Source organism: Rattus norvegicus, chromosome 7 (assembly GCF_036323735.1).
Source record: "Rattus norvegicus strain BN/NHsdMcwi chromosome 7, GRCr8, whole genome shotgun sequence".
Classification (NCBI taxonomy): Eukaryota; Metazoa; Chordata; class Mammalia; order Rodentia; family Muridae; genus Rattus; species Rattus norvegicus.
This window is the reverse complement of record NC_086025.1, coordinates 131974633-131997730: the sequence shown is the minus strand read 5'-3', so window position 1 is coordinate 131997730 and position 23098 is coordinate 131974633. Positions and strand designations below refer to the sequence as shown.

The 23098-nt window shown below is 47.0% G+C and overlaps 2 protein-coding genes across 9 annotated transcripts in view; one reads left to right on the top strand and one right to left on the bottom strand.

Moving 5' to 3' along the window:
* Nucleotides 1-23098, bottom strand: part of Tuba1c (tubulin, alpha 1C) — a 441616-nt gene that overhangs the window by 80859 nt on the left and 337659 nt on the right. The window lies entirely within an intron of this gene.
* Nucleotides 881-5580, top strand: Tuba1a (tubulin, alpha 1A). Of its 4 annotated transcripts, none has more exons than XM_063264207.1 (5): nt 881-947; nt 1791-1980; nt 3735-3957; nt 4089-4237; nt 4403-5580. In XM_063264207.1, the coding sequence occupies exons 2-5, from the start codon at nt 1978-1980 to the stop codon at nt 5381-5383; spliced, it is 1356 nt and encodes a 451-aa protein (XP_063120277.1). In that variant the 5' UTR covers nt 881-947; nt 1791-1977; the 3' UTR covers nt 5384-5580.

Genomic DNA, 23098 nt, shown 5'->3' with positions numbered 1-23098 from the left:
TACATGTTAGAAGCAGTGAAGTCATCTCTATTCTTCTGTTATGAAATAATGAGGATATGGGGGTTGTTTCCCTATGAAATATACAAGAAGTAAATTATTTGCCTGTATGTGGGATATGTTGATTTGTTTTTCCCTAGAAAAGACTTTCAGGATAAATTTAAACAAAAAAGGCAGAGCCGTGGGCGGCAGGCTAGAAGAACTCATGGCCACCATTGTTAGCACAACCTGCAGCTGCTACATTCCCAAGGCCCTCGATCCCACACCAGCCGGAATGAATGGACTCCACAGGGCTCAGCAACAGTGTCGCAGATTACCAAGTCCCTGCTACTGAAGGGGAAGCCATCTGTCAAAATCCACATTTTCAGCTTGGTGCCCAAACAAATAATCTCTTTTCCTCTAAAATTTCATCCTGCAAATTACCAGTGGTCTGCAGCTCGGAGACTCTCTATATAGATCTTCCTTGCCGACAACGGAGCCTTTCTACATAGCAAAAGAGTGCCACTGTAATCTATCTCCTAGGGGTGAAAGCAAGGCATTTTTGTCCCAAGGGGCAATTGAGCAACGACCACAGTAGCAGTGGGGCGAGCCTCTACAGTTCCCACAGTCAGAAAGAAGCCCAGCTGCGGAAAGGGGCTATTTACGGAATTCAGGGAACTACACAAAACTGCACAGGGCTGGCACTGCACAGTTGTCTGGGGATGAAAACAACATCGCAAAAATGGTTTCCTTTTTATATTATAATACTCTCCTCTTTTTAATTTGGCATCTCAGCTATTTTTTACTTGGTATCACCCCCTCCCCCTCAAAAAAAAGGAGCGCTGGAGAAATACAAGCCCACACAAAGAGCTCGTTTTTAAACTCACTCCTTTCTCCTTACAGTTTCTGAATTCCGTATTAGAAGGGATGGCTCATTTCTAGGGACAAAATAACACAGGCTCTGGGGTGAGGTAGGGTCGGGTAAGGGGGCGAGCGGGGAGGGGTGATGGGAGAGCACTACCGCTAAAGAAAGCAAGCTCTCTAGTAAAGCGTTAAGTACTACTTTGTATATTGTTTCTCTTTTTTCCTTTCTCTCTCTCTCTCTCTTTGTTTGTTTTTGGTTTTTGAGACAGGATATCACACTATATATCCAGGCCGGGTACAAAATAACCGCAGTCCTCCGCTTCCCAATGCTGGGATTTACAGGCATAAACCACTAAGGGCGGTTATGATGACCTTGAGCTGCAAGTCTTCCTGCCTCTGCCTCCCAGGTGCTGTTGAGGGTCATAGGCGTGGTCTATTCATACTGAGCTTCTGAATTTTGCTCAAATATTAATAATAATAGTAATAATAATAATAACCACAATAATACAACTGTAAAACTAAACATTTACCCACGCCTTTTTGACCATCATTCCCATAGCTCTTGCTACTTTATTTAAAGCGAACAGAGATGTTGAATCCTGACGGAACGTATTTAAATTTAGTGTAGTATAAATGAAAAGCTGGAATTTACCATAAAGAATCTCAACACAAATTCTGTGATTAAGTGTTGGGGAAAACCTTAAATTATCCTAACTACAGTTTAAGGTTTAAGCTCCGTATAATCACCCAACCCCCGTTTTCTTTCTTCCCTCTCTACCCCTCCCCAGCTCCACCCCATAATGGATGCTCGGCTAGTTGCTTTTGCGAGGCCTTTGTCTGAAGGATGCAAAATCTACGGATGCTAGCGAGGGGGGGAAGGGGGGAGAGATTACCTCATACCATGTCGCTTGCACCAATCACCACTCTCCTGTCGCGGCTTCTCTGGGCAGACGGAGGGGTCTGGACCAACAGGAAAAGGCCTTGGCCCATCCCCATGGTGACCGAGCTGTATATAAGGAGGCGCATCCGCCCAAGTGCCGCAGGTTCTCTTACATCGACCGCTTAAGAGTCGCGCTGTAAGAAGCAACACCTCCTCCTCGCCTCCGCCATCCACCCGGCAGCCGCGAAGCAGCAACCATGGTGAGCAAACCTTCCCGGGCTCTCAGGAGCGGGTGGGTGTCAGCCGGCTCAGTCTGCAAGGAGACGCCTAAGCCTTTTGTCATCTCTGCGGGGAAGGGTGGTCTGGATGCTTTAAGTTTAGCTTAGTCCGTGAGTCCCGCCGCCGCAGTGCGGGACACGGAAACGCCCAGACCGGGAAGAACAAAGGCTGCGCCGGCGAGCGATTGCTGGCAGAGCCCGGGACCACAGGGGACCGGCGGGGGAGAGGGAGGGTGCCGCAGGGTCTGCTGCAGCAGGAGGGCAGGGCGGCGGCCGAGCCCGCACTCCAGAAACGCCGCCCTAACTCGCTGGGAAAATAGTTTGCCTGGGATCCATGGCAGCCGCTGTCAGGGAGGCGCAGGGGCGGGGTTGTTTGTCTCTTGCTTCCGTGGCGTTTTGGGAGGGGTTCGCTCTCACTAAGCCTCACTCCCGAGCTGGGTTTTTTATTATTATTATTATTAATTTTTATTTTTAAAAAGAATCGTTGGGGAATTGTAGTCTTACGAGATGCTCCACGGGGCCATCTCGCTGGGTGGGGGGAGGGGAGCTGGATGGTTGGGAATGACAAAGCCCACTTTGTGAAGCCCGAGTAGCTGACGGTCAGAACCCAGGGAAACGCCCTTCCCCGCCCCCAACCCCCGCAGACAATGAAAGTTGTCCCTCCAAGGCAGAAGTGTCTCTCTCTATAGAATAGTGGTTTATTATGTTGTATGTAGAGATTCATCGGATAAAAATACTATTTTCTACTTTTAAATATTAGTTATCTTTTCACTTGTTTTTTTTTTAATTGTTGGCACTAATTGTGTGCACTGTGTTTCTAACTTAGCCTGCTTTAAGAATGTTTCCGTCCCATCCAATAGAAAACCTTCAAAAACCATAATGATTCTGCTGCAAAGAAAAAAAAAATGATACTCTGCACCCGACTGCCTTTTGTTCTAATATATGACACTCATTCATTAATTCAGGCAGATGGCCCCAGGCAGGGTTGGGAGGCACGCAGAAAGCTGCACAAAGAGATCACGTAGACAGCTTCTGGAAATAGAGCTTTCTCTGTTAAATAATGTAACAGACCACAGGCTAGAGCCAGGCACAGAGAACGCGGCAATGCAGAAGTCAGACTCAATAGCAGGTAACCTAGCCTAGTACTGACCGGGCCCACAGAAGGGTGTGGCTGCTGGCCTCAGCCGCACTGCAGATGTCCACATTGAAATACCAGGTCCTATAGGATGAAACCTTAAACTTTGTGAGACTCGGTCTAGCTTGCAGCTTAGCCAGAGTACTAATGGGGTCCACAGAAGGGTGTGGCTGCTGGCCTCAGCCGCACTGCAGATGTCCACGTTGAAATACCAGGTCCTGTAGGATGAAACCTTCATCCTTACTTAACAAGAAAAGAAGCAATTAATGTAATTTCGGGTAATTATTTCATTTTACAGAATCTATGTTTTGAATATTTTTCAAATATGAAGACTTCTATTCAAACACTGCTATGGGAACAATGGGTTGGCACCATGTCTTAAGCAGTACTAAGGTGACATTGAGGCCACACCCACTTTCAGTATTGGTAGTGGGTACTCCTTCCTCATTGTGTCTGTCATATTAGGGATATGACACTAAATAAATTTAAACAATGTTTGTATTTTTAGAAACACTTTAGAAATCTATTAAAATCTAAAATAGAAGTACAGCTTAATATTACAACAACTTAATTTTATGATATTTTTTCCCCCTTTCCACAGCGTGAGTGTATCTCCATCCACGTCGGCCAGGCTGGTGTCCAGATCGGCAATGCCTGCTGGGAGCTCTACTGCCTGGAACATGGCATCCAGCCTGATGGCCAGATGCCAAGCGACAAGACCATTGGGGGAGGAGATGACTCCTTCAACACCTTCTTCAGTGAGACAGGAGCTGGCAAGCACGTGCCCCGGGCGGTGTTCGTAGACCTGGAACCCACAGTTATTGGTAAGTGGACTGGGGGCTTCCCTGGGGCAGTCCTTCTTGGTCACATACTCAGAATGTCTCTCCAGACCCGGAAGGGTGAGTGAGCTTGTGGGGTCCTTGGTGGTGATGGCTGATGTCTTCTCCTTTTTCAGATGAAGTTCGCACTGGCACCTACCGCCAGCTCTTCCACCCAGAGCAGCTCATCACAGGCAAGGAAGATGCTGCCAATAACTATGCCCGTGGCCACTACACCATTGGCAAGGAGATCATTGACCTTGTCTTGGACAGAATTCGCAAGCTGGTAAATGCCCTATGTGGATGGGTTTAAAATGCAGTGGGAGGGTGTCTTGGTATCTGTCAAAATGTGTCAGGTCTTTCCTATCAGGTAGAGATGGCTCACAGTCTAAAGGAATTGAAATAGTGTATGCCCTGGTAATAAGACATTATATGTCCTTTTCTCCCACAGGCTGACCAGTGCACGGGTCTCCAGGGCTTCTTGGTTTTCCACAGCTTTGGTGGGGGAACTGGCTCTGGGTTCACCTCCCTGCTGATGGAGCGGCTCTCTGTCGACTACGGAAAGAAGTCCAAGCTGGAGTTCTCCATTTACCCAGCCCCCCAGGTTTCCACTGCTGTGGTTGAGCCCTACAATTCCATCCTCACCACCCACACCACCCTGGAGCACTCTGATTGTGCCTTCATGGTAGACAATGAGGCCATCTATGACATCTGTCGTAGAAACCTCGACATTGAGCGCCCAACCTACACTAACTTAAACAGGTTGATAGGTCAAATTGTGTCTTCCATCACTGCTTCCCTCAGATTTGATGGGGCCCTGAATGTTGATCTGACAGAATTCCAGACCAACCTGGTGCCCTACCCTCGCATCCACTTCCCTCTGGCCACTTATGCCCCTGTCATCTCTGCTGAGAAAGCCTACCATGAACAGCTTTCTGTAGCAGAGATCACCAATGCCTGCTTTGAGCCAGCCAACCAGATGGTGAAATGTGACCCTCGCCATGGTAAATACATGGCTTGCTGCCTGCTGTACCGTGGTGATGTGGTCCCCAAAGATGTCAATGCTGCCATTGCCACCATCAAGACCAAGCGTACCATCCAGTTTGTGGACTGGTGCCCCACTGGCTTCAAGGTTGGCATTAATTACCAGCCTCCCACTGTGGTCCCTGGTGGCGACCTGGCCAAGGTCCAGAGAGCTGTGTGTATGCTGAGCAACACCACAGCCATTGCTGAGGCCTGGGCTCGCCTGGATCACAAGTTTGATCTGATGTATGCCAAGCGTGCCTTTGTGCACTGGTACGTGGGTGAGGGCATGGAGGAGGGAGAGTTCTCTGAGGCCCGTGAGGACATGGCTGCCCTAGAGAAGGATTATGAGGAGGTTGGTGTGGATTCTGTGGAGGGTGAGGGTGAGGAAGAAGGAGAGGAATACTAAATTAAATGTCACAAGGTGCTGCTTTCACAGGGATGTTTATTCTGGTCCAACATAGAAAGTTGTGGGCTGATCAGTTAATTTGTATGTGGCAATGTGTGCTTTCATACAGTTACTGACTTTAAGTGTGAATGATTTGTCAGAGACCCGAGCCGTCCACTTCACTGATGGGTTTTAAATAAAATACTCCCTGTCTTAAACGTTGTCTTGCGTTCTGTATTTGGGTGCGTCCCAGCTTTCATGCTTTGGCTATCAAGACCACGACCAAAAGAGACCCAGGGAGGAAAGGGTTTATTGTATCTCACTGTGCATCATGGGGAGCTGAGGCAGGAACTGAAAGGCTGTGAAGGAGCTGCCTCCTGGCTTGTACCATGCTGGGCTCTGTTTGCACTTTATCTACCCAGGGCCTACTGGCACCACCCACTGTGGACCCAGCCTTCCCACACCAATCATTAATCAAGAAAATGCTACCAAAGACTTAATTGCAGGCCAACATCGTGGAGGTGCCTCCTCTTCCCGTGGGATGCTGACAGATGACCACCACAGAGTATGAAAATTTAGTACCTTAAGGAAGAACAACGTACTATATAAAAAAGATTTTGTGGTTCAGACCTGGGAAGCAGAGGCAGGGGGATTAAATGGTCACATAATGTAGAGCAAACTGAAGACCAGCTTGGACTTCGTGAGACCTTTGCAAAATGGAAAAAAATGGTTGGAGTATATACATATCCACGTACATATGCATAAATGCCAGGCGTGTTGGTGTATGCCTTTAATCCCAGTACTCAAGAGGCAGAGGGAGATCTCTGAGTTTGAGGCCAGCCCACAGTACATAGCAAGTTGCAGGCCATCTAGGGTTGCAGATGAGGTCTTTAAATGCAAACAATAGAACTGTTGCTGCTAGCTTCCGAAATGCTACAGTTGCTTTTAAGTTATCTTAGTGTATTAAACTGATACAAAGTATGTATGTAGGTATTACCGCAGGAGGGAAAGAGAAGGAAATAGCCAATGGGGGCACAGGACAGTGAGGGAGTGACTGAGATATGGCACACAAAATGAAAATGTGTCACAGGGGCAGCTCTCTGTGAAGCCAAGGCTAGCCTGGTCTACAAAGCAAGTTCCAGGACAGCCAGAGTTGTCATAAAGAGAAACCTTGTCTCAAACAGCAAACAAACAAAAGCAGAAAGAAAATGCCATCACACAGATTAAAATAAAAAAAATAATTGTTTTTAGAATTACATTTTCACTTCATTAATATTACTGAAAATATTGGTTGGTTTTTGGTTTTTGTTTCTAACAGGCTGCTCTAGATAGCGCAGGCTGTCCTTGAACTTTAGGTGTTGAAAATTTGCTAATTAATGGTCAGAATCATTTGGTTAACTGCTGATGCATATGACACTAACAGAGAAAATGGTGACTTTTGTAAATGTGTCCTGGGGTCCTATCAGCTGCTTTTCATGCTCCCTGGACAGCTGCTACCTTGGCATGTGTGTCTGTCCCACACGCTTCCACTTCCGCTGTCCAAATTTCCCAAAAGATGCCTGTTCTCCAAGCAAGTGTCTCTTTAGCTGAATATCAAGTTGAAAACCTAATGAATTTAGTCAATCTAATGTGTTAATTAAATCTGGATAACTCTCTAAGGATATCCTTACCGTAACACAGGCCAATACATCCAAAGAACAGGAATGTGGAAACGCAGGCGGCGGCTCAACTCCCGAACAGTTAGGTTTACAAATCACTTTTGTGCATGCTGTGTGCTCAGGGCTGTGAGGCACAGGTCGGAGCAGCATTGTGGAAGGCAGAGTTCCCTCCTTTCACTCTGTGGCTCCAGGGATGGGTCAGCTTGCTGACGTCTTCATTCCCTGAGCTGTCACTCAGATTAGCAATACTGTTAGACTGAGCATTTCTTTAGAAACTGAGCCCTGAGGGAAATCTAACTGGGCAGAGGAGCCTACTGTCTGTAACATTATTACATTTCTTTCTGCTCTGAGTTATTACTTAGTGGAAACAAATTATATTTTTTGTATCAGTTGTTTTTTTTTTTTTTTTTTTTTTTTTTGGTTCTTTTTTTCAGAGCTGGGGACCGAACCCAGGGCCTTGCGCTTCCTAGGCAAGCGCTCTACCACTGAGCTAAATCCCCAACCCCGTATCAGTTGTTCTTTTTAGTGAACTTTACTTGCTCTTTTTTTGTTTTAAAGATTTATTCATTTATTATATATAAGTACACTGTAGCTGTCTTCAGATATACCAGAAGAGGGCATCGGATCTCTTTACAAATGGTTGTGAGCCACCATGTGGTTGCTGGGAATTGAACTCAGGACCTCTGGAAGAGCAGTCGGGTGCTCTTAACCGCTGAGCCACCTCTCCAGCCCCCTACTTGCTCTTTTTATTTGACACGGCCAGGTAAGGTGATATAAATGGTAAATGTAGTTACTCAAATACTCAGCTATGTGTCCACCAGTGAGGCCTGGAGCTCCGCACGTAGCTGGGCTTTTTTTTTTTTTTTTTTTTATGAGTACACTGTAGCTGTCTTCAGACACACCAGAAGGCATCAGATCCCATCACAGATGGTTGTGAGCCACCACGTGGTTGCTGGGAATTGAACTCAGGACCTCTGGAAGAGCAGTCAGTGCTCTTAACCGCTGAGCCATCTCTCCAGCCCTTGATTTTGTTTTCTTAAGACAGGCTCTCGCTATGTAGCCCTGGCTATCTGGAGTCTCACTGTGCAGACCAGGCTGCCCACAAAGATCTCTGCCTCTTGAGTCACTAGGATTAAAGTCTTGTGCCACTCAGGCTGGCTCTGAGGCTAGTACTGAACCCACAGTTATAAAAATGGCCTTGGTTAAAGGCAGTTGTCACAGAACAGAAGAGAGTCATGAATTTGAGGGCCAAAGAGCAGGTAGCAGTGTTTGTCACCATGTCTGACCACCTAAGTTCTAGCCTCAGGATCCACAGGGTGGAAGGAAAGAACTGAGTCCTGAAAGTTGTCCTCTGACCTCCACCCACCCCCATACACACACACACACACACACACACACACACACACACACACACACACACACAGGAACAACTTAAAGCCAAGTGCAATGAGACTGGACATAGTGGCTCAAGCCGTCAGTCTCTGCATTCGGGAAGCAGAGGCAGGTGGATCTCTGTGAGTTCAAGGCAAGCCTGGTCTACAGAGTAAAATCAGGACAGACGGGGCTATGTAGTGCAATCCTGCCTCAGTAAAAGAAAGCAAAAAGAAACCATGAAGTGTAATAAAAACAGGCTTACCAAATGAACGTAGGAAAGGGAATTGGAGAGAGGAGCAGTGATCTGATCGGCCTGCCTGGGAGGGAGATGTGAGAAGAAGAGAATTAAGGCAATTAGAAGGTATTATACACAAGGGTGACATTGTTAAAGGACAGTTAAGTGACAATCCTCTGAGTAGCCCACACAGGCGCACTCTTGGGTGTGCCTTACTTTTTCTCTCTGAGACCCTGTGCATAAGTATCTCCTTTTACTAAATTCCAGCTAAAAACAAAACAACTTTAGCAGGATGTGGTGGCACATGCCTTTAGTTCCAGCACTCAGAGGCAGAGGCAGGCAGAACTCTGTAGATTTCAGGATAGCAGGGGCTGTTGCACAGAAACAATGTCTCAACCAAAAGCCAAAACCCAAGACAAACAAGCAAACATAAAAAAAAAATTATTTTTTTTCCAACTTTCTCTTTGTGATTGCTGCTTATTTGAGAAAGGGTCCTACTACGCAGCCTGGTGCTAGCTAGCCTGGAGTTTGCTGTGTAGACAACACTGGTTTTGAACTCACAGAGATCTACCTGTCTCTGCCTCCTGAATGCTGGGTTTAAAGGCATGTGTTATCTCGCCTGGTAAGAACCATTTTAATTAGCAACAAACTAACACGTTTTGTTTCTTTGTCTGTTTTAAAGATAATTATTACACATCTTTTATCAAAGCGAGTAGTGTAGAGGCAGGTGGATCTCTGTGAGTTCAAGATCAGTGTGGTCTACACAACACTTACAGGCCAGGCAGAGTTACACGGTGAGAAACAAAACAAATCACTACCAACAAAAAAAACTCAAAAAACAAAAAACAATAGCACTCTTGCTTTCTTGTGCACGCTCTCCTCTCTCTCTCTCTCTCTTTCTCTCTCTCTCTCCCTCTCTCTCTCTCTCTCTCTCTCTCTCTGTTCTCTTGTCCCACCCCCCTGCCGATTCCCCTCCCCCCCTCTCCATGTGCTCATGGCCCCGGTTTCTATTCCTCTGCTTCTCTACTCTCTCTGCCTTTCTCTGTCTCTGCTACCCTTGGGGCTCCCCTCCCCATGCCTTGAATAAGCTCTATTTTATACAAAGAAAAACCAACCAACCAACCAACAAACAAACAAAAAACCAACAATAGCAACAAAGAAAATTAATAGTAACTGAAGTTTGAGTTTATTGTGTCAACAAACCTAATGAAATACAAGAAGCAGGCTGAAGTGGAGTGTGGTAGACTAGACACGCCTACAACCTCAGCCCGTGGGTGTGGCAGCAGAGGGCACAGGAGTTCCAGGTCACCTTCATCCGTGTAGCAATCCGGTTTAAGTGAGATTCTGACTCAAAAGAACAAAACTCCGGGGGTTGGGGATTTAGCTCAGCGGTAGAGCGCTTGCCTAGGAAGCGCAAGGCCCTGGGTTCGGTCCCCAGCTCCGAAAAAAAAAAAAAAAAAAAAAAAAAAGAACAAAACTCCGACAGTCCAATGCAACAAACAAACGGGCCAGAAGCTGGACTGGAGGGCTAGCTCAGCAGAAGAGCACGCACTCAGCACAGGGAACGGTGTGTCCAACGCTCGCTCGGGCACTGAAAAACAACACAAAGACCAAGACGGAGCTGCAGATGAAGCTCGGTGGGTGGAGCGCTTGGTTGATGTGCAGCAAGCCCTGGGTTTGATCCCAGCAATGATCAAGCCTATGGAAGTGACACGTGCCTGTAATCCTAACACTCTAGACACAGTTGAGAGGATCTGAAGAGTCTGGGGCCAACTTTGGATACGTGAAAATGTCTCAAGGAACATCATAAAACCCATGCAACCAACAAAATGCACAAGCAAGCAAACACACAACCGACCAAACACAGGAGCAAGCAATGTGGCGTTTCCTTTACAAAATGAAATAGAATTCTTCTATGACCCAGCAGCTATCGGCAGATACTTGAAGAACTATGCCCTTGTTGCTTGGTTTTTCTGTGGAGAATACCCGATAAAAACTAAGTACTTAAAGAAAACATTGGGAGTTGGGGATTTAGCTCAGTGGTAGAGCGCTTGCCTAGGAAGCGCAAGGCCCTGGGTTCGGTCCCCAGCTCCGAAAAAAAAAAGAAAAAAAAAAAAAAAGAAAAAGAAAAGAAAGAAAACATTAGGGCAGGAGAGGTCCTGAGTTCAATTCCCAGCAACCACATGTGGCTCACAACCATCTGTAATGAGACCTGATGCCCTCTTCTGGTGTCTGAAGACAGCTACAAGTGTACTTATATATAATGAATAAAATCTTAAAAAAACAAAAAACAAAAAACAAACCATTAGAATCATGCTTTCAGTACTTGGTCCCTGGCTTTGTCACCCTGTCCCATGTATGGCAAGCCTTGGGAGTGTGGTAGGACAGCGTAACTCATCTCATGGAGAACAGGAGTCAGAGAGAAGGGACCAGAGGATAAAGTTTACCCTTCAATGACACATCCCTGGCAACCTACCTCCTTCAACGAGGTCTCACCTCCTAACTTGTACCATCTCCCTACAGCATCAACAGACTATGAATCCAACAGTAGATTAATCCATCGATCAGGCAGGACACCTTTCAGGGACTCTTCAGACTAAAACCTCAACAAATAGTAAAGAGAAATGGGAACAAGTGTTTATGGTTGTATATATGTTCATAGTACCTGAATTCACAAAGGGCACAAGGTGGAGGGAACCCATTAATGTGGATGAACAAAACGTCCTAACAAGCAAATCCAGAGAAAGAAAATAACAGGACAGCGATCACAAGGAATTGGGTGAAGGTATTGTTTTAAATTATCGTGTTTTCAAATTAAAAAATTTTATGTGTTATGTCTATGATGTGTATGTGTGTGTGTGTGTGCATGTGTTTGTGTGCCTGTGTTTGTGTGTGTGTGTGTGTGTGTGTGTGTGTGTGTGTGTATGTGGCAGGGTGGGGTGAGGTGAGGTGAGGGTGGGGTTGCTTAACAACTGTCTCACTCTGTAGCTCTGGCTGTCCTGGAACTCACTATATAGATCAAGCTGGCCTTGAAGTCACAGAGACCCATTTACCTCTACCTTCCCATGTACTGGGATTAAAGGCATTTGCCACTATGCCAGGCTGTGTATGACTGTTGTACCTTTATGTACATACATACACCTTGTGTGTCCCTGCTACCAAGGAGATCAGAAAATATATTAGATCCCCTGGACCTGGAGTTACAGATGGTTGTGAGCCACCATGTAAATTCTGGGAATTGAACCCTGGTCTTCTGTAAGGGCAACGAGTGCATCATTCCAGCTTATTAAAAAATTTTTATTCATGTGGGTGTGCTTGAGTCAATGTACCACGTGCATGCAGGAGCCTGGAGAGGTTGGGAGAATGTACTGGCTCCCGGAACTGGAATTACAGATGGCCGTGAGCCACCGTATATGTACTAGGATCAAAAAACAGCTCTTAAAGCAGTAAATTTTAATCTGCTGAACCATCTCTCCAGCCCCCCCCCCTTTTTTTTTTTTTGGTTCTTTTTTTCGGAGCTGGGGACCGAACCCAGGGCCTTGCGCTTCCAAGGTAAGGGCTCTACCACTGAGCTAAATCCCCAGCCCCTCTCCAGCCCCCTTTTAAAATTCAACTTTGATTTGTTCTGAGATTGCTCTCATTCCATAGGTCATCTTGACCTGGAACTCACTTTGTAGCCCAGGCTAGCCTTGAACTTGTGGCAATCCTCCTATACCCAATATCCTGCAGTTAGCAGGCTGAATTTCTAGTGGATATATGGTAATTGTATCTATTTATTTGGTACAGTGTGATATTAAAAGTCAGAAGTGGGGCTGAGAGGACATGGATACAGTGCTTGCTGTGCAAATGTGAGGACTTGAAATCAGATCCCCAGCACCAAAGCCAAATCAAACCAACAACAAACAAAAAACAACGAAAACTGGGTATAGTGGCACAGGCAGTTTGAATAGGAACAGACCTCAGAGTCCCCTGGGGAGTGGCACTCTTAGGAGGTGTGACCTTGTTGGAAGAAGTGAGTCACTATGAGGGAGGCTTTAAGGTCTCCTACACTCAAGCTACACCCAGAGATACTCAAGTCTCTTTCGTTGCCTGAGGATTGAGGTATAGAACTCTCAGCTCCTCAGCCCCATGCCTGCCTGCACGCTGCCATGTTTCTTGCCATGATGATAATGGGCTAAGCCTCTGAACCTGTATGTAAGTCAGCCCCAGCTCGGTATTTTCCCTTGTTAGACTGGCTGTGATCATCGTGTCTCTACACAGCAATAGAGACCCAAAGACATGGCACACACTGTAATCCCCTCACAAAGGCTAAGGAATGCAAAGTGCCATGGTGCAGGCCTTTAAACCAGCCCTCTGCGCTCAGGGACAGGTGGGCCAGCCTGGGCTACTGGGTGAGATCCTGTTTCTCATTTTCGTGTGCGTCTGTACATATGTGTATGTGTATGCCCATGCATGCATGTGTGTGTGTGTGTCTGTCTGTCTGTATATGTGTATATGTGTATGCCCATGCGTGCATGTGTGTGTGCGTGTGTGTGTGTACACGCACGTGTGCACACATGTGAGTAGGGGGAGGGAGAGGAAGGAAGAGAACCTGAGTATATATATATGTACACCATGTGCAGACAGAAGCCTACAGAGGTCAGATCCCTTGGAAGAATTGTTACAGGTGGTTTCGAGCAGCCTTGTGGGTGCTGGGAACCAAACTCTGGTCCTTCACAGAGCAATACTTTCTCTTAATCATTAAACCACCATTCTGGTCCCATGAGACGCTGTCTTAAACACACTCGTGTGGGCACGAGAGTGGACTTGCAAGTGCGTGCACACACACACACATGCACACACACACACGTGCACACACATGCACCCTCGAACACACTGGAATGCACATGGGTAACATATAATTGGAAAACATAATTGGAAAAAATGGAGAAAGACCATAGTGTATAAACTTCAGTATGTATTTTCCTCACTGGCCACTCCCACATCTTGACTGTGGTTCTGGGGTAAAGGGGTGCTGGTTGATACTGTAATTTTGATTTGGAATGTCCCTAAATGGTTTACTGCCCTCGGTCCATGGTATAAGGAAGTAGTACTCTAGTGCCAGGGAAATATTAATAGTCCCTCAAAAAAAAAAACAGACAGGAGATGATCTGATGCAACACACAGCAAGGTCTTTATTCTATTCAATCTAGCTCTGGCCTCCTCAACGGACTGCTGTCACGAAGAATGGTTTTGGCTGGGCCGGGTGGGGTTAGGGGTCCCAGAATATCTATCAGGGCAAGACGTTATAGTAAGCAGCAAGCCGGGGGTTGGGCGGTGAGTGTGCAAACAACTCATTGGAGAGCTACCGTGGCCTTTGACATAACTGGCTGCTGCTGGGGGTCCTATCATAAGCTTAATTTCTGCTCCCCTCTGCATTGGTGCTTGTAACATGGGGGTGCAGGTTTGATGGGGGAATAGCCTGGAGCCACTGGTCTTGTTGGGGATTAGCCTAGAGACTGGAGCTAGGCTCATGTTTTGTTGGGGACAACTTGGAAACTAATGCTAGGTACCAGCCTGTTAGTTTACCGGAGTTCAAACTTAGGTCAGGTTCTCTAAAATGGAGTCTGAATTTACAAGATTCAGTCTATCAGTACAAACCTAACCAGTGGGGCTGAGTAAGGTGTTTTTAATTTTTCATTAGTGTGTGTGTGTGTGTGTGTGTGTGTTGCTCTTGCAGAGGAAGTTCTAGCTTAGGCAGCACCACCCAGTTAGGCTCCTCACCTGTCCCAATATGGCCAACCAGAGACAAATGACTGAGAGAGCAGAGGAGATGCATTTAACTGACAGGCTGGGAAGGAACAACTTTAACCGAGGTTCGACAAGAGGAAGAACAAGTAGGAGAATTAAGTGAAGGTGTAGCCCATCTCTTAGCTTAGCTCCAGTCCAGGAGGGCGGCTGGCGAACTGTTCACCTGCATCACTAGTTTCTGTGAGGTGATTGTTTCTGCTCCAGAGTGCAGCTTTGCCCTCCTTAAGTAACTGCTCCCTCTGTGTGAGGTGTGGGGGAGCTGGGCCGGGCGGGCCGGTGGGGGGAGGAGCTGGCTGATGGTTTACTCTTCTGGAATCCAAAGTGACTGCATGTTGAAGACAAGCACTTAGCTTCTTCCTGAAGAGACGACAGTTTGTAACAAAAGTAGCTTCTAAATGACTCCCAATTCCTCTCTTGTGTTTGAATACTCCTCAATCTCGAGGGAACTGGGGTGTCTGCTAACCTGGCTTTCCAGGTTTCTTTTTTTTTTTTTTTGGTTCTTTTTTTTCCGGAGCTGGGGATCGAACCCAGGGCCTTGCGCTTCCTAGGCAAGCGCTCTACCACTGAGCTAAATCCTCAACCCCCTTTCCAGGTTTCTTGATAGACTAATACACGAGGAAGGGCCAGGCTCTAATAGCTGAAGCACATACACAAATAAAAAGTACTAATGACAGGAGGTAGAAACATCAAAAGAACTTTACTGTCCAATTCTGTATGTTAAAAGTCTAGGTACAGCCAGGTGGTGGCGGTGCATGCCTTTAATCTCAGCACTTCAGAGACTGAGACAGATGGATCTCTGTGAGTTCGAGAATTCTAGCCTGTGTTACACACAGAACCCTATCTTGAGGGGAGAGAGTGGAGGCCGGGGATGGGGTGGGGTGGGGGGGGAGACAGAGACAGAGACAGACAGAGACAGAGACAGTCCAAACTTCCCTGGCACCTTTAGCAGATGCCTAATAATTCAAATGAATTCAGATTTGCTCAAAAGAGCCCAAAGACAAGGCCTGTTAGACAGAGTGGATACTCAAATAGTTCAAAAGAACCCCGGGGGGTTGGGGACTTAGCTCAGTGGTAGAGCACTTGCCTAGCAAGCGCAAGGCCCTGGGTTCGGTCCCCAGCTCCGGGGAAAAAAAAAAAAAAAGAACCCCGGAGCAAAAGTGACAGTATTTCAGGGCAAATGGCAGATGTCCAAACAGCTCCAAAGGGCCTCCAAGCTGACCTGGAACAGCACAAGCAACCAGATTAGGGAATTTAAGTCAAGTCTCTAGAGCCCATGGACCACAAACAGTTGTGTCTCTCTGCCTTATCAAATGATAGAAAGCAGTAGTCTTTGCCCAAGTCAAAAGAAAAGTCGCTATAATAAAAGTGATCCCAGCGTCACTACGGGACCATTGGATCTTTCCCACTCTTTTATGGTTACCTGTTACTAATGGCTGAGGCCCCAAGGTCTGTGACTCGTGCAAGTTGTTTTAGAGCAGAAGCCTCAGCCGCCGGGCTTGATCACTCGCCCCAGTGTAACCTTTCAAGCCGTGAACAATGGTGTGAATCAGGGAGAGGAGATTTCATCTTTCTTCGGGGAACACAAAGAGAGCCCTGTGGACTCCAAGTTTATCGGGTATTGATTCAAGCTCAGCTTTAAGCAAAGGCCCGGGGCAGGAAGATACATTCAGAATTTAGAGTCCTGGGGTTGGGGATTTAGCTCAGCGGTAGGGCGCTTGCCTAGCAAGCGCAAGGCCCTGGGTTCGGTCCCCAGCTCCGAAAAAAAAAAAGAAAAAAAAAAATTAGAGTCCTAGTCGGGGGCTCAGGCTGGAGAGATGGTTCGGTGGTTAAGAGCATTGGCTGCTCTCCCAGAGGACCCAGGTTCAAGTCCCAGCAACCACATGGCGGTTCACAACTGTCTGTAATCCCAGTTCAGGGGATCTGACACACCGCACAGACGCACAGGCAAAACACCAATGCACATCACAAAAAAAGGGAGGGGGTTCTGGTCGGGGTGGTCCTGTCCATCTGTCTCTGCTCCAGTCCTGCAGGACAGCTGACCGGCTCCTAATCTCAGCTATTGTGGTTAATCTTTACTTCTGCGCCTGCGCCAAGGATGCTGCAGTGCCCTCATCTCCTCTGCTGTGTGTGGGGGATGTTCTGTCTTCCAAGGCTTGAGTGACTGCAGTTTTAGGACAATGACGCATCTCGGGCTTTCAGCCTGGTGAGTCACCCTTTTGTAGCCAAAGCTGTGTCTAAGTGCCTGCTGCACTTGATGGCTGGCCTGCAGCAGGAGGGATGTGCACCAGATCCAGGTCAAGCCCTTAAGAAGCCTGGAGCTTTGTTCTCATTCTTTTAAGGGCAAGTGGCCCTGCAAAGAAGCTCCAGCTAGATTAACAGTGGATAAAAGAACATGTGGGGGGAAGGAAGGTGATGTGGAAAAGAAACACTGTATCCCATCCAACAGAGAGGAGCCCAAGATACGTGTTGGTGATGGATGACACAAGGTATCAAGAGGAATAATAGTTTTCTGTTTATGAATGGTTGTTCTAAGTAGGTAAGTTTTGAAGTGATAACATACACAGAACAGGGCTTACACACAGGTGGAGAGAAGATAAGTACATTTACTGGTACCATAGAGTCCAAAAAATTAGACCCACTAATCTGGATGGAGATTATTTAGAAAACATCTCTCAAACAATGCTTTAATATTATGCTTGTGTTTTACTTTGAGTTTTTGCTTCATTTTTGTTTTGCATAGTCTCAGGCCGGGGTGCCAGGTCAGATAGATGCCTTTAATCTTTAATCCCAGCGTTTGGGAGGTAGGTGAGCCTCTGTGAGTTCAAAGCCAACCCAGTCTATATCGTGAGTTCCAAGATCACCAGGGCTATTTAAAATCTTTCTTATTTTCTTTTTTTTTTTTTTCCAGAGCTGGGGACCGAACCCAGGGCCTTACGCTTGCTAGGCAAGTGCTCTACCACTGAGCTAAATCCCCAACCCCACCAGGGCTATTTAAACAAAACACCCCAACTCACTAAATAGTCCTGGCTGGCCTAGAACTGTGTAACCAACCTGGCCTTGAACAAATGCCCATCCTCCTGCTTCTGCTTTCTCGGATGCTGGCATGACGGTGTGAGCCACAAGGACAATACACTGGTGAATTCCACTAGCTCCTAATCACAGAAACACACCCCACCACACCATCACACACACACCAAATTCCTAGTATTTTCTTCTACAGTGGAAAATCTGGAGGTAGGTAGCCTGCGGCCATGCAGTATGGTAGAAATAGTCTTACATTCTAAAGGACTGGAACTTTCGCTCGACCTCACAGCCAGCGTTCGTAATACCCCTTGAGGTGTGCTGTGCTGGGAACTCAGCCAGTTTAACCTGAGAACAATCAAACTTTTTGTGTTGGATTTCCAATGTAATCTTTTTTTTTTTTTTTCCGGAGCTGGGGATCGAACCCAGGGCCTTGCGCCTGCTAGGCAAGTGCTCTACCGATGAGCTAAAACCCCAACCCCCCCCCTTTTTTTTTTACAACCTAAAACTTCTGTCTTCTGTTGCCCTGATGTGTGTGTGTGTGTGTGTGTGTGTGTGTGTGTGTGTGTGTGTGTGTGTGTTATGGTAATAAATTCTGAAAAGAGCAAATAGGCGAAAGGCAACTTTATGAAACAAATATCCACTGTAAACGCTGAGGCAGCATGAGGATGTGCTTGGCAGCATTTGCTATCTGGGTCGGTGACTTCATTCTTGTAAAACTCTTAAAAGACTTCTATGAAGTACCCTCCATTCCTTTCCTATTTGATGCTTTCTGTGCTGGCCAATGAAAGCAAGAGCAGAACACTTTATTAGGAGCACACAGGAGCAGACGCGGGACAGCACTCAGGACAGACAGAGGACACACAGGAAGAATCGAGCAGAGAATTTGAGTCTGGGCTCACTCTGGGTTAAATGTCACCAAGGGGAAAGGCTTTGATTTCTTTCCCAATCGTGTCCCCAATGCATTATTGGACTCGGGTTTATTACTGATGTGCTCAGCCAATGCAGCAGGCCAAGGCTTCCATAGCTCTGCAGCGTCACGGCCGACCTATGTTCTGTCCTCCTCCATCGTCAGCATGTGACTCAGGGTTGTCACTGATCCACATTCTAGGCAAGAAAAAACAAGAACAGTTAGGAAAGTCTTGTTTTTGTTGTTTGTTTCTTTTTTTTTTTTTTTTTTCGGAGCTGGGGACCGAACCCAGGGCCTTGCGCTTACTAGGCAAGCGCTCTACCGCTGAGCTAAATCCCCAACCCTTGTTGTTTGTTTTTGAGACAAAGATCTACCTCCCTCCACCTCTGTTCGCTTCCCTCCTCCTCCCTCCCAAGTGCTGGTCACGCCCCCCCCATGCCCCACCCCCGCCCTTCAGAACTGTCTGATGACCACCAGCAAAAGGCTCCACTAAGCATTCACACAGACATGGCCAATATATAGAACCCTACTCCTCACAAAATTAGGGCTCTGTTATTAAGGAAGAGAGACTGAGGAGCAGTGTGTGTGTGTGTGTGTGTGTGTGTGTTCGAGCGCACACACATCTGCGTATATGTATATGGGTGCCCATATGTATATGGGTGCATGTATATATGCATGTGTCCAAGAGGTCAGACGTCTACAGAGGGGATCTTCTTCAGTCAATACTTTTTTTGTTCTCTCTCTTTTGATGACAGGGAGGGGTTATCTCTCTGTATATCCCTGGCTATCCCCAAACTCACTCTGTAGCCCAGACTGGCCTCTGCGTCCTGAGTGCTGGGATCAGAGGCATGCACCACTAGGACAGGCCTCTACCTTTCTTATATTTAATTTTCTGTTTGTGTGTGCCTCCACATGGGTATATGCACATGAATGCGGTGCCCTTGGAGGTAGAGGCATCGGATCTCCTGGAGCTGAATTTAACGGGGTTGCGAGCCACCTGACAGAGTGTGCAGAACTGAACTCAGGCTTTCTCAACCACTGAGCCATCTCTCCAGCCCTACCACAGTATTTTTTTTTTAAAGATTTATTCATTTATTATATATAAGTACACTGTAGCTGTCTTCAGATACACCAGAAGAGGGCATCGGATCTCTTTACAGATGGTTGTGAGCCACCATGTGGTTGCTAGGAATTGAACTCAGGACCTCTGGAAGAGTAGTCGGGTGCTCTTAACCGCTGAGCCATCTCTCCAGCCCAAGATGAACTCTTTTTTTTTTTTTTTTTTTTTTTTTCTTTTTTTCGGAGCTGGGGACCAAACCGAGGGCCTTGTGCTTGCTAGGCAAACGCTCTACCACTGAGCTAAATCCCCAATCCTCCACAGTATTTTCTTAGGCCAGGCTTTCTCACTGAACCTAAGAGCTCATAGATTCAGTTAAGATGGCTACCCAGAGAGCACCAGGATACTTCTCCCCCAGTTCCTGCTTTCCACACTGGGGGTTTCAGGTGCGCACTACGAGGGCCAGCTTTGATGTACGTGACTAGTGGACAGAGGACTCAGGTCCTCGCAGTTGTGTAAGACATTTGCTGACTGAGCATCTCCCAAACCACTGTGTTTTACCTCACCGGGGCTGTATTTGATTTTTATATATTTTACATGCTTATTTAGAGAGTTTGTGGGCGTGTGAGGGGGGCGCACATGCAAACTGTGCAAGGGAACTCTAGGAGTGCAGCTTCTGTGAGACTTCCCCTATACTGGGGTGACCCTTTCAGAGATGCATCTGCTTCAGCACACCAATGTTTGGAGTGCCTAGCAGAAGTAGCCTGTGGCAGCCAGGAGGTGAAAGAAAGACAAGGGCCCACATCCTAGTATCCACTTCTTTTTTTTTTTTTTGGTTCTTTTTTTCGGAGCTGGGGACCGAACCCAGGGCCTTGCGCTTCCTAGGTAAGCGCTCTACCACTGAGCTAAATCCTCAGCCCCTAGTATCCACTTCTAAGTCACTGACTGAGATTTCCTTCCTTCAGGTTCTACCTCCTAAAAGTTCTACTGCCTCCAGTGGTGCAAACAGATGGGAATCATGCCTTCAACTCATGGCCGTCTAAGAGACATTCAAGATTTTAGCTGTAGCAAGCATCTAATCCGCCTTCTTCCTGTGCTTTCCCGCTGAGAGGAAGGGGTCAGTGGTCACTCCTGGGGGATAAATTAGAGCAAACACTTTGCCTCCCTAGCCTCCTCCTTCACATTTGAACCTGATTTTGACCAACGGGATATAAAAGAGAAGTCATTTCGAGAGAGGTTTCTGTTTCCCTCCATGTAAGTGATTGCTTCTGAAAAGGACCCATTTCATCACCACCCCCATTTATTCTGAGAAAAGGGAACTCTCTACATTGCCTAGGCTGGTCTCAAACTTTGTTTTTCTTTTCTTTTCTTTTTTTTTTCTTTTTTTCGGAGCTGGGGGACTGAACCCAGGGCCTTGCGCTTGCTAGGCAAGCGCTCTACCACTGAGCTAAATCCCCAACCCCGGCTGGTCTCAAACTTATAGTCTTCCTGCCTCAGTCTTCTAAGGGACCAAGATTAAAGGTATGTACCAAGCCAGGCAGTGGTGGCACAAGCCTTTAACCCCAGCACTTGGGAGGCAGAGGCAGGTGGATTTCCAAATTCAAAGCCAGTTTGGTCTATAGGGTAGATTCTGGGACAGCCAGAGTTACACAGTGAGACTCTGTCTTAAAAACCTAAAGAAGAGGGGCTGGAGAGATGGCTCAGCGGTTAAGAACACTGACTGCTCTTCCAGAGGTCCTGAATTCAAATTCCAGCAACCACATGGTGGCTCACAACCATCTGTAATGGGATCTGATGCCCTCTTCTGGTGTACATGAAGACTGCTACAGACAGCTAAATAAATCTTAAAAAAAAAAGGGGGGCGGTTGGGGATTTAGCTCAGTGGTAGAGCGCTTGCTTAGCAAGCTCAAGACCCTGGGTTCGGTCCCCAGCTCCGGAAAAAAAAAATAGAAAAAAAAAAAGAATAAATAAAAAAAAATATCGAAAAAAAGTATGTGCCTGCCTTAGTTAGATTTTTACTACAGTGAACAGACACCATGACCAAGGCAAGTCTTATAAAAGGACAACATTTAATTGGGGCTCCCTTACAGGTTCAAGGGTTTAGTATATTATCATTTAGGTAGGAGTATGGCAGTGTCCAGGAAGTCATGAAGGGAAGGGGGGAGCTGAGAGTTCTGCATCTTCCAAAGGCAAACAGAAGACTGGCTCCCAAGTGGTTAGGAGCAGGGTCTCATTGCCTGCCACCACAGTGACACACCTCCTCCAAAGGCCACACCCACTGCTACCAGGCCACACCCCCTAATAGTGCCACTCCCTGGGCCAAGCATATTCAACCACCATTGTCACTTCTAAGTGACTTGGAAGTGGCTAAGATAGGCCTCTAAAGATGAGACCTCCGGATTGTCACAGGATGGTACCCACGTGACCAGGGGTGACTTGGCCTAAGGGGAGGTGGTAGTGATGCTCTCTGTTCAATTCTATGTTAGCTCTTCTACTTCACCGTGTCTCAGGGTACTGTGCCTGACTGATTTCGGTGGTGTGACAAGGAGGACATGCCCCTGCTCCTTTCTTTTTAATTTTTTTTTCTTTTTTTTTCTTTTCTTTTTTTCGGAGCTGGGGACCGAACCCAGGGCCTTGCGCTTGCTAGGCAAGCGCTCTACTGCTGAGCTAAATCCCCAACCGCCCCTGCTCCTCTCAGAGAAGTGGGATAAAGCCTGCAGTCTGCCATGTAGTCAGTTGTGTGGGTTTGTGCACCACTCGTGTGCCTGACCTGCTTGGCTGCCTGGAACTGGAGTTACAGATAGTTATGAGCTGTCATGTGGGTGGTGGGAACTGAGCTGGGTCCTCTGCAAGAGCAGCAGTGCTCTTAACCACTGAGCCAACTCTCCAGCACCGGCAATTTTTTTTTTTTTTTTTGGTTCTTTTTTTCCGGAGCTGGGGACCGAACCAAGGGCCTTGCGCTTCCTAGGCAAGCGCTCTACCATTGAGCTAAATCCCCAACCCCAAGTTGTAGAACTCTTAACCTCTTAACTCCTCCAGTGCCAGGCCTGCCCTGCTTCCCACCGTGATGGTAATGGACTGGACCTCTGAACCTGTAAGCCAGCCCCAATTAAATATTGTCCTTTGTAAGAGTTGCCTTGGTTATGGTGTCTCTTCACAGCCGTAATCCTAAGACACCCAGCATTAGGAAAGTGGAGGCAGGAGGATCAGCAGTTTAGTATCAGCTACAGACCAAGCTAGAGATTCTGTCTCCACGAATGAGAGGGAATGAGGCTGAGAATGCTAACTCTTACCTATAATCCCAGTGCATGAATGTTTGAGGCAGAGGATAGCATCAGCCTGGGCTATACAGTGAGTTCTGTGGTAGAGTACCTGCCTAGCACACATCTGTCATTGGGTTCAATTCATATATATCCTCCCCCACCCCTGCCACAGACCACTCCCATGAGAGCTGGATCTCTGGGTCTCACGAGGCAGAAGAGACAGTTGATCTCTGCAAATCGTCCTGTGACTTCCATGTGCTCTCTGGCATATACCCCCCTCCACACACACACGAAATGCACAAATTAAATTTTAAATAAAAAGTTGCCAGACATGGTGGCAAATGCCTTTAATTTCAGTGCTCAAGAGTCAGTGGCAGGCAGATCTCTGTGTGTTTGAGGCCAGCCTGGTCTACATGGTAAAGTCCAGG

Coding starts and splice junctions, on each gene's coding strand:
- Tuba1a (XM_063264207.1), top strand. Junction 3,958..4,088: donor CCTGGAACCCACAGTTATTG/GTAAGTGGACTG, acceptor CTCCTTTTTCAG/ATGAAGTTCGCACTGGCACC. Junction 4,238..4,402: donor TGGACAGAATTCGCAAGCTG/GTAAATGCCCTA, acceptor TTTCTCCCACAG/GCTGACCAGTGCACGGGTCT.